This window comes from Colobus angolensis, unplaced genomic scaffold, assembly GCF_000951035.1.
Source record: "Colobus angolensis palliatus isolate OR3802 unplaced genomic scaffold, Cang.pa_1.0 Scaffold17, whole genome shotgun sequence".
Taxonomy (NCBI): Eukaryota; Metazoa; Chordata; class Mammalia; order Primates; family Cercopithecidae; genus Colobus; species Colobus angolensis.
Genome location: NW_012114821.1, coordinates 4,334,343 through 4,350,021, shown reverse-complemented (window position 1 = coordinate 4,350,021; position 15,679 = coordinate 4,334,343). Strand labels below are relative to the sequence as shown.

General features: G+C 39.9%; 1 protein-coding gene across 1 annotated transcript in view; it reads right to left on the bottom strand.

Moving 5' to 3' along the window:
• The window catches only part of PTK2 (protein tyrosine kinase 2), a 309,021-nt gene that overhangs the window by 238,239 nt on the left and 55,103 nt on the right, over positions 1-15,679 (bottom strand). The window contains exon 4 of the mRNA XM_011938127.1: positions 10,365-10,591. Coding sequence (XP_011793517.1) covers positions 10,365-10,591 — 227 coding nt within the window. The remainder of the gene's footprint in view (positions 1-10,364; positions 10,592-15,679) is intronic.

Genomic DNA, 15,679 nt, shown 5'->3' with positions numbered 1-15,679 from the left:
TTAGCCAGGATGGTCTCGATCTCCTGACCTTGTGATCCGCCCGTCTTGGCCTCCCAAAGTGCTGGGATTACAGGCTTGAGCCACCGCGTCCGGCCCCTAAGGCAAGTTTTTTTTAAAATGATGCTGATATTAAAATGAAAATGTCCATGAAAGAAAATAATCACTGGTTTTTAGAATTAGCAATTAATTGAAGCTATAATAAAACTTATAATGTAAGACATACATAAAAGTTCCTGCACTCACCAAGTATGCTTTATTACAGCACAATGCTGCTGATCATGATAAAGGATATTATCCCCAGCCTTCTCCCTAATCTAAGACAAATCGTAACATGTACCATATACAAAAACTGTCCAAAACCCAGTATATGCACACTGGGGACGTGTGCTGCTGTGCTGTGCTCCTGATACTGGCACCTGGCATGTGGCAGACCTCCCAGGGCACTGAGTGAATGAAGTGGTAGAGTCAATCTCTCTTTCAGACAACTCGATCCCAGGTACAAAGTTGTTTATCAAGCACAGGAAGTGGCAGAGAGAGGGACAAAGGAAGGGAGTAAACATGGTATCAAGAGAGAAAGCATGAACAACAGACCAGGCTGGAAGAGTCAAAGACAGGTTCATAAAGATGATGAATTCTCATCAGGACAGGAAGGATGTTTACAGCCTACACACTCCTATGTGGAACTGACAGAAGCATAAAATGTCCTTCCTGGCTTTTTGATCCAAGGCCCAGAATTCATGGCAAGGCCACTGTAAATGATAGTACCCTACCTACACAAGGATGTCCAGCCGAGGGCAGAGTCCACATTCTGGTCTTTAAACCTTGTGCTCTGGGGTGGGGAACTTGCCTAGAGAAAGGAGCACCTTTTAACAATTCTCTCAGAAGTGACTTCTGCAGCTTCTTGCCAACACACAAATCCCTGAACTATAAAGGATAGAAGCTAGCACCTCTGTGAAATTCCCACAAAAGCTCCTGGTTCCCTCTCCAGCTCTGCCAGGTCAACACCTGGTACACACCAACACTAGTTACCCTTGGTAAAGCACAGGTCAGTAAGTCTCCTTGCTCCACAACTCACTACTACTACCAATTCAAGAGGCAGCTCTCTCTTGTTAGAGCTGCGATCAATGTCTACACTGGTCTCTAGATATCTGCCTCAGGTCACTTAGTCTATCATTCCATAACCTGATGTTGAATATAAGGCAGTGAGGAACACAAATCATTTCTTATAATTGTCACCATTCACATCCTAAGAAAAAGCCTAGCTTCTCTGGTTGCCTTCTGTAGTGACCCCATGAAAAAGTCACTTCATCTCCTCTGAACTCACAGCACACATATAGGAGACCTGCAGCAAACCAGTCTCAAAGAGGCTTAGCCCAGAACTGTGGTATTTGTTAGGGAAAGGCAGGTTTCTGTCTTGGAGTTTTACAGAACAAAGAGAATCTTATTCCATTCACTTGATCATGCTGCCTGAAGAGACTGAGAGTGACTTCAAGTGTGGATTTGAGTAACACTGCCTTTGCATACAGTAGTACCTCATGAGTAAACCAGCTTTCAATTTTCACTCTCCATGGAATAGTGAAAAGCAATAAACACACAGATATTACCTTCTGTTTCATTTTTTGCTTTCTCATTATGCATTCATACTGCACTCTGTCCTACTGCTCACTCTCTAGCACGCTTATAAATTTCTCTGGGTAATGGCAAACATTAAAAATATACAAAGTGCTTAAACATGTGGTGCTAAATGTATATACTCAGTAACTTAAGTAATTTTAAGAACTAAATATCTGGTCTGGATAACTCAACAAATAATTCTGAAAACTAGGTATTTAGTGAGGAATGTATACTCAACCAACCCTACAGTGCTGCCATATGGAAGTGCCCCATTTTCATATTACACACACATACATTTAGAATAAAAATGACTGTCTCTGAAAAGATAATAGGACATGGGTGTTTAAAATGCCACTAAAGGTACCAGAATTGAATTTAAATTTCTCATCGTGGCTTTGAAGACACATCTGTATGGTCCTATGAAATACAAAACAACAAGTTGGCTGCTCTGAAACCCGTCTCTCATATCCCGTGTCAGAAATACACAACTTTTCTGATTAAATTCTCATACAGACATTCATGGTAAAAGAATTCTTTTTTTTTTTTTTTTTTTTTGAGGCGGAGTCTCACTCTGTCGCCCAGGCTGGAGTGCAGTGGCCAGATCTCAGCTCACTGCAAGCTCCGCCTCCTGGGTTTACACCATTCTCCTGCCTCAGCCTCCTGAGTAGCTGGGACTACAGGCGCCCGCCACTTCGCCCGGCTAGGTTTTTTTTTTTTTTTTGTATTTTTTAGTAGAGACGGGGTTTCACCGTGTTAGCCAGGATGGTCTGACCTCGTGATCCGCCCGTCTCGGCCTCCCAAAGTGCTGGGATTACAGGCTTGAGCCACCGCGCCCAGCCGAGAATTCTTTTTAAGGTTAAAATAAAAGAAGCCAGTGTTCACATCTTGCCTGTATCTTATCAGGAACATAACATTAAATGTGCAAGGTCATTTTACTACTGATGAATAAAGATTTCCTTGTTCTGAGGGAGAAAGGAAGGTGTAATGAAAATACTGCTATGAACATTCTTCTAGCTGTCATCAAAGGTAATTATGACCACTGCATAGAAACAGGCAAAATTTCCTTTAACTGAAACATTTTGATAAGTACAACCAAACTTCCTGCCCATCAACAAAACTATACCAATTATACTTGATGCATAATGTTACAAAGTATCATTTATCTCACATTAATAATGAGTGAAATTAATCTTAGGATGATCAATTTGATGACCAAAAAAAACTCCCACAGGTATTTTACTGTTGTTATGATGGTCTAATTTCCCTGATTACTCACTAGCGAGATGAGGCCATAGTTCTGTTCATTTCTGAAAGTTTTTATTATTTTGCTTGGTTCCATTTAGCCACTTACCTTTGAGATAGTACTTTCAAACAAATGACCTTCACCACTGTTCAAAATAGGTCACATGACTCCTCCGTGTTCATTCTTTCATGAATGTTCATTCATTTATTCATGAACACCTGAAGTGCCCACTACATGCATGATGCTAGTGACACAATAACGGTTAAGATGCAATCCTGACCCTCAGATGTCTTCGAGTCTCACAGGACAAAGACATGACAATGAATATGTGCAAATGAATATTAAGTGGTTTGTGGGGAGAAAGGGACAAAAAGGGATATTTTATATTTTTAGCTACAGCCTCACACTTAATTTTCAGATTTATTACTAGAAGAGATATTTGAAGCAACACACATTGATGACACAGTTCATCTCCTTACTACTTCCTAAGAATTACCAAATATAATCATCATTACTGATTCTTCTATAGTATAGTTTCTTTTTCTCATTATGTTTCTCTTTCAGATACTCTTCAGCTTTAGAAAACCAAGGGATTCCTATCATTCTTCTTGGAGGCTTTCATCACTGGGTTATCAAAAAACAAGATCCAGAAATTCAAATCCTGTTCTCCAACACCTAGTACATTTCCTCCTCTTGGTCCAGTAGTAAACTAGGAGTCCTTCTAAAAGTCTTCTAAGACAAAGAATGCACTTTTTTATCTTGATGGTCCACGGTCACTGTATTAGTTCCCTATTACCTCCGTAATAAATCACCACAAATTTGGGGGCTTAAAACACAACAAGTGCATTACCTTTTAGTTTTGTAAATCACAAGCATGAAATGGGTCTCACTGGCCTAAAATAATGATGTCAGCAGGGACGTGCTGTTTTCTGGAGGCTCTTAGCTTGCCTTTTCCAGCTTCTACAGGGCACCTGCACTCCTTGGCTCACGGTCTTCTCCTTCCATCAATGTTGCATCTGATCCTTCTTTCATCTTCACCTCCCACTGACCACAGTAATAAAAGGCCCACTGCAGTGAAGGACTCATCATCTCCCCACCTTCAGGTCTGTAGCCTTAATCACGCCTACAAAGTACCTCTGGCCACATAACAGGACATCTGCACAGGTTCTGGGGATTAGGATGCAGGCATCTTTAGGAGCCAACATTCTACCTATGGGAAATCACTACCTCAATCACTATCTCTAAGGATTTTGAAATCAAAATGTTTTTCTTTCTCCTGCTCTATTAGCTTAGGTTCTCCTCCTTAACACAGCTTTTATGCTTTTTCTTAAAGCTTTCCTTTCTAGCTTTCTTCCTAGATGATACTTTCTATCCTGTAAAGGAAGAGTTTAATTTTCTAAGACCTTCACAGTCCTTTCTAGAATCAAAACTATTTGAATTCATAATAATCGATGTTCAATTAATTTTTATTAATAATCAATTACTTGTTTTAAAATGTTTTTAGATACACATTCACTGTTCCTCTATCAGAGAGAACAGCTTACACTTCTAACACACATGAAGTGTGCAGTGACGACACCTAACAATAAACACTGAAGACCATTGGACTGCTCTGAAGAGTCCTCCAGGCGCCTCCCTATGGCCGAACTCAGGGAAAATTCCCTGAAGAATTCCCTTCCCCTACAGATACCAGTTGTTTATAGCACAGTTTGTTCTTGCAGAATCCCAAATCACTGAAAATTTTCCCATTCCCATCAGAATGATGATTTTAAATTGAACACAATGTTACTTCCCATTGCTAGTCCTCTCACTACCAGCTTGGTAACAGTAATTAGTATTAATCCAACCCAACACACCTATATTTTAGCAAACTACATGAACTGATTTTTTTCCATTTACAATTATTACAGATTCAGATTTACCAGCCATTCCCTACTGGCTCCTGAGTAGTACTGAAACCTGTGGCTATGCTATATATTTAGAAAAATTTGATGTACTAGTCAGAAAAATTTTAAGGTGTTTTGAATGTGATAAGAATACTGTCCAAGAACTCAATGGTGGTGCAATCTTAAGCAGCATCATATGGTATTTGCCCAGTACTTGCCTGGTATATGGGCATAAAATTATTTGTTCTCATCCCTGTAATGTCTTTCTAAAAAGTAAGCTAGGTACAAAGATTTGATAGAGATATCAGTAAAGTGGGGTATTGCTTTGAATAGGCATAATCTTTGGCTATTAAATCAATATATTTGTGGTTGTCAATTAAGGCTTTCTACTTCTGTGGCCAATTCTCTCAACATATTTCTGTCAGAAATATTCCATTTCGCCTTGGATGCCATATAGTCATTCAACAAAAGTACCTATACCACTGAGCACTTGCTGTTTGCCTGCTAGACATTGTTGAAGACGTTGGCAGTAATACCATGAAGTACAAAAATCCCTGATGTCACAGAACTTAAGAAGTTGGGGAAGAAAACAGCTAACAAATGAGCAAACAAATCAAGTACAAGACAATGTGAATAATAATGATCTGAAGAAAATAAAACAATGACAGAAGAACAGAAATGGTGAGCCATAAGGCAGCATTCTTAGACTGGGATGTCCCTGGAGGCAGAGTTAGTAAGGGCAGGGTGAGAACAAGAAAGAAGCCAGATCCTGTAGGTCCTTGTAGGCCACAAAAGGAATCTGGCTTTTAGTCTGGAAGAAATGGGGAACCCTTGGGGGGTTTTAAGCAAATCACTGATTTGGTGACTGGCATGTTAGACAAACAGGAAACAGAAAGAAAAAGTGAGTGACTAGGACAGAAGGTGACAGGGCACGATGGGATGGGGTGGGGGAAATGGGTGAGACTCTCGAAGGATCATGTTGACTAAATGAAACCAGGTTCTGAGTGGAGGAGTGAAGTACTCCGGCTTTCATCTCTCCAGGATCATTCTGGCTGCTGGGTTATCAACAGACTAAGGAGAGCAAGTAGGGAAACAAGATGTCAGTTAGGATACCATGCCATAATGTATGGAGGACACATTTTAAGGCAGCTACTGGAGAGGAGCTCAAACAAAGGGGTAGCAGTGGAGGCGATATGAAATGGGTAGGTTCCGGATATATTTGTGAAGATAATGTGGACAGGATTAGCTAATGTATTGGATATGGCTTGAGAGCAAAAGAGGAATAAAGGATGATTGCAAATGGATCTAAGTGACTAAAAGATGAGGTAACCCTTTGACAGGAGCACTGGGTGGTTATTTTGTAGCAAGAAGTTTAAAGACAGAGAAGTGAGGTACAAATGCTGGGGAAAGGGAAGACATAGACATGTGTGGACTTTTTCAAGTGCTGCAGTTCATGAAAGTGGAGGAGGTATGAAATGGTTGTCTAGGAAAGAACAAGATGGAGGGATACAGCTTGACAGCTGGGTAGCACTAAGGTTGCAAATCTAGAATGAGACCAATCACAGGATGGCGACAGACGGAGAAAAGGCAGAAAGTTGGATTAAATCATGGTGGTAGATTCAAGAGACTACAGGGACATTAAGAGAGGTACAAGACAGCATACAAGGCAGCAAGTATGACAATGGACCACTGTCTCTTGCATCCTGCTACAGTATCTTCTGGGCTCACTTTTTTCCATGCAGAATTATATCATCTAATTGTTTTTTCAAAGACAGCCCATGTTATTAGCTTTCTATGTCACTACTTCTCTGCAGATACCTTCATTTCACATTATCTTGATTCACAGTTTATCAGATATAGACTTCTAAGGTACACGTTATTTTCCCTGAGTCCTTTGAAGATACTGTTCCAATATCTTCTTGCATCCAGCATTGCTGATGAAAAGTCTGGTGTAAATGTCATTCTTTCTCCTAAATAGGCGATTCCTCCAGTAGAATTTGGAATTTTATGTCATTATTTTTCTGAATTATCACTGTCATGTTTCTAGATGACTGGTCTTATTCAACACTGTATAGCCTGGGTTTCTCTTGGCTGTTCTAGATTGACCCCACGCTTATCTCTAGGGCTGCCCGAAGCACGGTACTGACACTTGGCCAAAGCTATGGCAAAGATAAGTGATGTTTGTGATCATGAGATCCTGAGCTGTTTGAGGGGTAGAATATACCAGCTTGTCAGTGCGATTTTGTAATAATAACTGGACTGACAAGGTGTATCTGATTTTGGCAGCGCCTGGGGAGGTCCACAGGTTGAGCTTGGCTATGTAGATGGAGATGCTTGTGTGACCCTCTCACAGCTCCCTACCACTTCCTCATACCAAGGTACTTCACACATAAGCCAGTAATGGTTTCACATCTACAGAAAAATCATGTCCAAGGCCAAGAAGCCTGGACCCAAGATCTCCAGATCACTTCAATGAGTATCATTTTACTACTGTCGCTGTAATGGACATTGCCTATAAACAGTGAAATCTTGTGAATCTTTTCAACAACCAAACATTAATTAACATACAATTAGCACACACAACTGTAAAAGCACTAGTACTTATTAAGTGAAGCATGAGAAAGCCTCTACAATGAAATGTTACAAAAATCCAGACATTCTTGGTGAAAACAAATCTTTAAACTCCTCAAAAGGTTTTGGTTTTTCTGATCCAAGCAGTCTTTCTGAGAATTTGCTTTCTATAGAGCTCAACTGTCCAGCAGAAATATAATGCAAGCCACATAAGTAATTTTAAAATGTCTAGTAGCCACAGTAAAAAAAATAAACAGGTGAATTCAATTTCAGTAATATAGTCAACCTACTATATCAAAAGTATTACCATTCAACATGTAATCATAACACATTGATGAGATATTTTATTCTGTTTTCTTACTCTTTGAAATGTGGTATATATTTTTATACTATAGCACATGTCAATTCAGACAAGCTATATTCAAGTGCTCAACAACTGGACATGGCTACGATAATGGACAATGTAGCTATGAGTTTAAGACTGAATCGAATTATTCACTACCTGAATAATGATAAGCCGTATCATTTCAGAAAATAGTTGTGTGGCATCCCCTTTGATGCTATTCAGTGGTCAGTTTCTTTCTGACAAGTAATCATACTTAGATTCTTTACTAATCTAATTCTTCGATCCAAATCCTACAATCCCCACTTCCTGTTCTAAGGTCATTAGGCCTTCAAATGCTGTCATGTTTCTTCCATTTTTCTCTTTCCTGACAATACTCTGTAACCACAATGTTCCTTTGTCTGATACCTCTTATGTTCTTCAGATGTGCAAATCCACTCATTAATTTACAATGACGATATTGCATTTTCAAATGTTATAGCATTAAAGCATTCAATGGAAGTGGGTTATGAATAACATCCAATCTTCCATTACAGTGACTCAGTATCATGAGAACCTCATGCTATCCCAGGAAAGGCTATGGTGAATTCAACGCCAACTGTGATTTTTCTGCCTCAATTTGAAAATCACTGACTGATGATTTGCCAATTACTGTGACATAAAACACCTTGCTTGCGGTCACATAGATTTGATCAGATTGATATTCACAAGTTTGATAAATGAGTTCTGATAACTTATGCATTTGTATCTGATGTAAATTTTTCTTCAGAATATGAATGTATGACTAGGAAGTTTTTAACACTGGCTACAGGCTGACATGCCTGCAGTGACACTGGCTCTATGGTAGTAATCCCCTTACATGAGGAAAGTTTGATACTAAAACCATGGCACATTTGTTACAATCTTTCCTAGGTGAGTTTTCTGACGTAAGTCTTGAACATTTTTTCTAAATGTCTTGTCAAATTCATAATCTTTGAAAGGTTTGCCTCCTGTATGAATGCTCTGAAGTTCATTAGAGCTGATACAATGGTTTTATTGAAGAGTCTCCTCATTCATTGTATCTGAAATCTACGAAGACTAGAATATACACTAAAAGCCTTACATCAAGTTACATATACAAGATTTCTTTCCAGTATGAATTATCTGATAAACCTTATGGCAGGACTCTCATTTCAGGCCTTTCCACTAAATGACAGTGTTTATAAAGTTAAAAGTAAAACACAGAAGCAGAAAAAAAACAGAAAAAGTAAAAAAGCTAACCAGCTTCATAAAGAGTTTGTAAAAAAGAGGCTATCATATTTTTAATAATCCATTTGAAATAGTTCGCTAATATTAAAATTTAGAGGTAACAAAAAATTATGAAAAATTTATATACAAGACTTTAGCCTTAAATCCTTTTTCTTTTTTTTTTTTCTGAGACAGAGTCTCGCTTTGTTGCCCAGGCTGGAGTGCAGTGGCGCGATCTCAGCTCACTGCAACCTCTGCCTCCTGGGTTCAAGTGTTTCTCCTGTCTCAGCCTCCTGAGTAGTTGGGACTGTAGGTATGTGCCACTACGACTGGCTAATTTTTGTACTTTTTGTAGAGATGGGGTTTCACCATGTTGGCCAGGCTGGTCTTGAACTCCAGACCTCAAGTGACCTGCCCACCTTGGCCTCCCAAAGTACTGGAATTACAGACACGGACCACTGTGCCTGACCTTTAAGCCTTAAATCTAAATTCTACCAATCCCTTTGCTTTGGTTAAAAATAATAAGGGCATGTAAGTTAGAGAGTAGCAAATTAATTAATTCAGTTACTGTAAAAAGAAAAAGAAAAAAAGAAAGAAAATAAAAAAGACGTATCTAAACTTCTTTGTCACGGAAACTTCTACTCCTTACAGATGAATAGAGACTAGGTGGAGAGGGGAAGAAAGAAGAGGTATTTAACACTTCACCAAAGCAAATACTGAACATTTAAATACTGAACTCAGCTTTCTGAAATCACAGTGCTACCTTCTCATTCCCCACTTTCAGAGAGATGTAGTTACCTTTGCCTAGCATGCTCTTCTCCCATAATTCTGTATTACTATCTTTACTCACTTCCCAGACCCAAAGGAAATACTTTCCAGTACTAACTTCTACATTTAAAAGGTATTATTCCTCCAAGCTTCCACAACAACCTCCCGTGAGGCATTTCTGCACTCGACTATAATCACATTCATGATGTCTCTCCCTCTACAGGCTCTAAGCTGTAAGAGCAAGGACTTCACAGGGACCTTTTACATCTTCAGAACCTAGCACAGTGTCTGACACATAGCGTATGTTCAAGAGTTTTAAAAGAAATTATCCTATCTGAAATCATGCAAATACCTTCAAAACTACACTTTCTAGAAAAGTAGTTTATTTCTTGAGTTATTAGAGGCTATTTTAGTTGCACTGTTTCCTAGTACTCACCCAAGAGCTTAAAAAAAGAAACCTAGGAGGGAAAAATAAGTCAATGGCATTTTATGACTAAAATATGATTCAGTCACTACTTTTCTAAGAAACTTTACAACAATTAGAACTCTGGTCAGTCACATATTAACTAATAAATCTTAAAAACAACGTTTCTGTAATATGAAAAGTCCCTGATAAGTTAAATGAAAATTATTACACTATCTTTTTTCATACACGCCATTAAATTTTAACCTAAATAAACATTAAAGATGTCTCATGGAAAAACGTACTTACCCTGACATCAGTAGCATCTCCATGCCTGATAATACTGGCCCAGGTGGTTGGCTCACTATTGCTTTCAAAATAATGAAAGACCTTTAATACTCGCTCCATCGCACCAGGAGAACGTTCCATACCAGTACCCAGGTGAGTCTTAGTACTCGAATTTGGCGTGTGATTCAAGTTGGGGTCAAGGTAAGCAGCTGCCATTATTTTGCTAGATGCTAGGTATCTGTCATATTCTGTTAAGAGAACAAAATAATTTTTGGTGTATAATACTTGAAATCTACCAATTACAATGTGATATGTTGATGTTTATATGAAATGTCCTACACTCTCTCAAGTTATATGCAGAAGGAGCCTGAGGAGAATAGAGACCTAACCCACTAAAATAATCGCTATCTCTTCCCATACCCAGACTAGGACCTGATTTACAGAATAAATATTTGTTAAACAAATTATTAAAAGGCCAGGACTCCAATTTCAGCTGAGTCAAAAAGTATCTGCAAACAGTATAACACCCCCACCCCCCACCCCTTTTATTATCATAGCCTTTAAATTTGTTGGAAAATCTCACAGCAAAGCCAAAGTTGTGAATTTGCTGCCTACTTTTGAAAACTTTTACCTAAGAGAAAAGTTTTTTCTTCGTATAATACAAATTCAATGAATACTCATTACATATACTACACACTGGTGATTAACAACACTATAATTAAAATAAGGTCCCTGGCTTAACCAACTCACTGGTAACAGGAGAATCAGACAGAGAGCAACTGAAAACAAAACGAGAAAAGCACACACACAATTAAATTTTGTAAGTGTGATAAAGAGCTTCTATTTGAGTGTGAAGAAACAGCCTGCACAAGCCTGAACACCCACTGAGAAAAACGGAAATCCAGATTAAAAATCTTCTTAACCCAAACAATGTTCGAAGGGCTCAAGACAAAGACATTCTGAGGCAACGAAGACAATGAGTGACACAGATGAAGACAGGAAATGATACTTAACAACTGGCTGCTTTTTCCCACAGGGCATGTGCCAATTCTGAGCCCTTCAGAGCTTGAAGGGCCAGGAAAAGACTACTAATGGGAGAGAAACCAGAAGAGCTTTTGGCAGCAAGAGATCAAATCTTGGATTCTGGTGAGAAGGAAGGGTGGAGGCTGTGTCAAACACTGCGGGTTGTCTCCTGAAGACAGTTACTGAATCCTGAACCTGAGCTGAGAAGGAGCCTCTCAAAACAGTGAAAGCATTTAGAAAACAGGAATAAGACCTCAGGAATAAACCAGAATAGTATCAGGACATCCCCAGACTTGCAATGAGAACAGCTGGGTGCAGAAGCAAAGGGAGCTTTGTAAACCTGGAGTACAATACCTGCTCAGATCCATCGTGGCAGGCCAGGTATGGCTGCTCATGCCTGTAATCCCAGCCCTTTGGAAGGCTGAGGCAGGAAGACTGCGTGAACCCAGGAGTTTGAGACCAGCCTGGGCAACATGACAAGACCTTGTCTCTACTGAAAAATACAAATATTAGCTTGGGCGTGGTAGTGTGTTCCTGTAGTCCCAGCTACTCAGGAGGCTAAAGTGGGAGGACACCTTGAGCCCAGGAGCTTGAGGCTATAGTGAGCTGTGACTACATTGCTGCACTTCAGCCTGGACCACAGAGTAAGACTGTCTCAAAACAAACACACACACAAACAAAACCACAGATCCAGCCAGGCACAGATGCTCATGCCTATAATCCCAACACTTTGGGAGGCTGAGGCAGGCAGACTGCTTGAGCTCAAAAGTTCAAGACCAACCTGGCCAACTTGGCAAAACCCCACCTCTACAAAAAAAATACAATAAAGAGCCAGGAGTTGTGGCGCAAGCCTGTGGTCCCAGCTACCTGGGAGGCTGAGATGGGAGGATCACTTGAACCCAGGAGGGGAAGGCTACAATGAGCCGAGATCGTGCCACTGCTCTCCAGCCTGTGGGACAAAGCCAGACCCTGTTAGCTCCCCACTATCTGCCCAGCAAAGAAAAGGGCCAACCCTCTGTTGGTATCAAACAAAGCACAAATAACATCTTTTTCATCCAAATCACTTTCCAATTAGTTAAAAAAAAAAAAAAGATATGACAGCACAGTAAAAGGAAAACCATAAACCAAGTCAAAAGATGCCAAAAACACAAAAGAAAAACACATGTACCATATATCACAGAAATAAGCTAATACCCTATATATATACAGAAACTCTTTTTTTTTTTTTTTTTGAGGCGGAGTCTCGCTCTGTCGCCCGGACTGGAGTGCAGTGGCCAGATCTCAGCTCACTGCAAGCTCCGCCTCCCGGGTTTACGCCATTCTCCTGCCTCAGCCTCCCGAGTAGCTGGGACTACAGGCGCTCGCCACCTCGCCCGGCTAGTTTTTTTTTTTGTATTTTTAGTAGAGACGGGGTTTCACCGTGTTAGCCAGGATGGTCTCGATCTCCTGACCTCGTGATCCGCCCGTCTCGGCCTCCCAAAGTGCTGGGATTACAGGCTTGAGCCACCGCGCCCGGCCATATACAGAAACTCTTAAAATGAGGGGGAAATGATAGAAAAGAATGCAAAAGATAATCCAGACAATTAATTAAAAAGATATACCAAGTGTAGGCAAGGATGTGAAGAAACTGGAACCTTCCTACATTGCTGGAAGAGTATAAAATGGTGCAACTGCTATGAAAATAGTTTGGCAGCTCCTCAAAAGGTTAAACACAGAGTTACCATGTGAACCAACCATTCCATTTCTAGGTAGACATACACCCAAAAGAACTGAAAATGTATGTCCAAATAAAAACTCATGGCTGGCCATACTGGCTCATGCCTGTAATACCGCACTTTGGGAGACTCAGGCAGGTGGATTGCTTGAGCTCAGGAGTTCAAGACCAGCCTGGGCAACATGGCAAAACCCCGTCTCTACAAAACCCACAAAAATTAACTGGGCATGGTGGCATGTGCCTGTAGTCCCAGCTACTTGGGAGGCCGAGGCTTGCTTGAGCCCAGGAGGTCGAGGCTGCAGTGAGCTGTAATCATGCCACTGCACTCCAGCTTAGGTGACAGAGAGAGACCCTGAGATAAAACAAAATGAAACACCCTTACATGTGAATGTTCACAGCAGCATTACCCACAACACTGAAAAGTGAAAATAACCCAAATATCCACATCCATCACTGGATAAACAGATTAACAAAATGTGGTATACCCAACAATGAAATATTGTTCAGCAAAAAAAGAAATGAAGCACTGATACATGCTACAGCACGGAGCAACCTTGAGAATATTATACTACAAAGGAATCAGACATGAAAGATCACAAATTGTGATTCCATTTATATGAAGGAATACGCAAATCTATAGAGAAGAAAGATTACCAGTTGCCAGTGGCTGGGGGTAGGGCAGAGTCGGGAATGACTGCTAACAGGTAAGGAGTTTCTTTTGGGGATGAGAGAAATGGTTTAAATTTTGATCATGGTGATGGCTGAATATACTAAAAAACATTCAATTGTACACTTTGAAGTTGTTAAAATGGTGAATTTTATGTTATGGGAATTTTACCTCTGTGAAAATACAAATATATAAACAACTGTCAAATAATTTTTTTAAAAAGGTCATAGCAGTGCCCTGTCTGTTGGTAAGGATGTGGGGAAACAGGAACTCTCATACACTGCTCATGGGAATGTGAATTTTCTATCATATAAATAAAGAGGAATTTGACAATAACAAAACTACATGTGCCTTCTGATCCAGCAATTCCACTTCTAGAAATTTATGCCAAAGATATACTGTTACAAACTAAACGTTTGTGTGCTCCCAAAATTAGTAAGTTGAGACCATACTCCCCAATGTGATGCTATTACAGGGTAGGGTCTTTTGGAGGTAATGTGGACTAGATGAGGTCATAATGGTGAGGCCCTCATGAATGGGATTAGTATCCTTGTGAAAGTCCAAGAGCATGCTTCCTCTCTCTGCTCTCCAGAGATATGCCTGAGCATCTAAGTCCATAGTCTGAAACCTGGAAAAAAGGGCCCTCACCAGAACTCCACCATACTGTCACTCTTACCTAGGACTTCCAGCCTCTAGACCAGTGAGAAATAAGTTTCTGTTGTTTATAAGCCACCCAGTTTATGTATTTTGTTACAATCATCCCAAGTGAAGAGATATATTTAACAACAACATGAAAATACATATGCATAAGGTTATTCGCTGCAGCCTTGCAAAGTATTAGGAAACACCTAAATGCCCATTCAGGGAGACTAATGGAATAAACTATGGTACATTCCCATAATGGAATCTGTTGTGGGGGGGGGGGGGGAGGAAAGAAGAGCCCTATAATTGACTAAGTATGATTTCCAGGATTTATTAAGTTAAAAACCCAAAGTGCAAATCACAACCACAGCATACCTTTTGAATAAAATGGGGAAAACAGGAAAATACAAATGTGTCTGCTCATATGTGCAAAATAACTCCACAAAGTAGAAATGGGAGTCCAGTGAGATTGGTTACACATGGGAGAGGTGTGACCAAGATGGAAATTGCAGGAATGGGGTGGCACTTCTGAGTATACAAGAATACACCCTTATAACTTTTGGTACCCTATAGAAGATCCGAAGAGCACGATGAACAAATCTGATCTAATTGACACTATACCTAATAGGATAATACATAATTTTTGCAAGTACACAAGAAATATTTTCTAAAGTTGCCCATATGCTGAGTGAAAGAGCAAGATTCAATAAATATCAAGGGACTAAAATTATTCAAAGTATATTCTGTGTCTAGCATTAGGCTAGACAACAATTACAAAATAACTAGAAAATGTTCCATTGTCAGGAAATTAAGCAGTGTATTTCAAGTAACCCTTTAAGTCAAAAAGAGACTCAAAAGTATTTTGAATTAAATAATACACTGAAAAGAAATATCAAAACTGTGAAAGTAGACAGAGCTATGCTTAGAGTAAAATCTGTATGTTTGGCAGGGCACAGTGAATCATGCCTGTAATCCCAGCACTTTCGGAGGCTGAGATGAGAGGACAGCTTGAGGCCAGGAGTTCAAGACCTGCCTGGGCAACACAGTGAGATCCCTACAAAATAATTTAAAAATTAGCTGGGCATGGTGGTGTGTGCCTGTAGTCCCAGCTCCTTGGCAGGCTGAGGCAGGAGGACTGCTTAAGCCCCAGAGCTTAAGTTATGACTGTATCACTGCACTCCAGCCTGAGCAACAGAGCACAACCCTGTCTCCTTTAAAAAAAAAAAAACAAAACATATTTAAATTCATGTATTAGAAGTGATAGTTGAGTATCTCTAAGAATATACATCT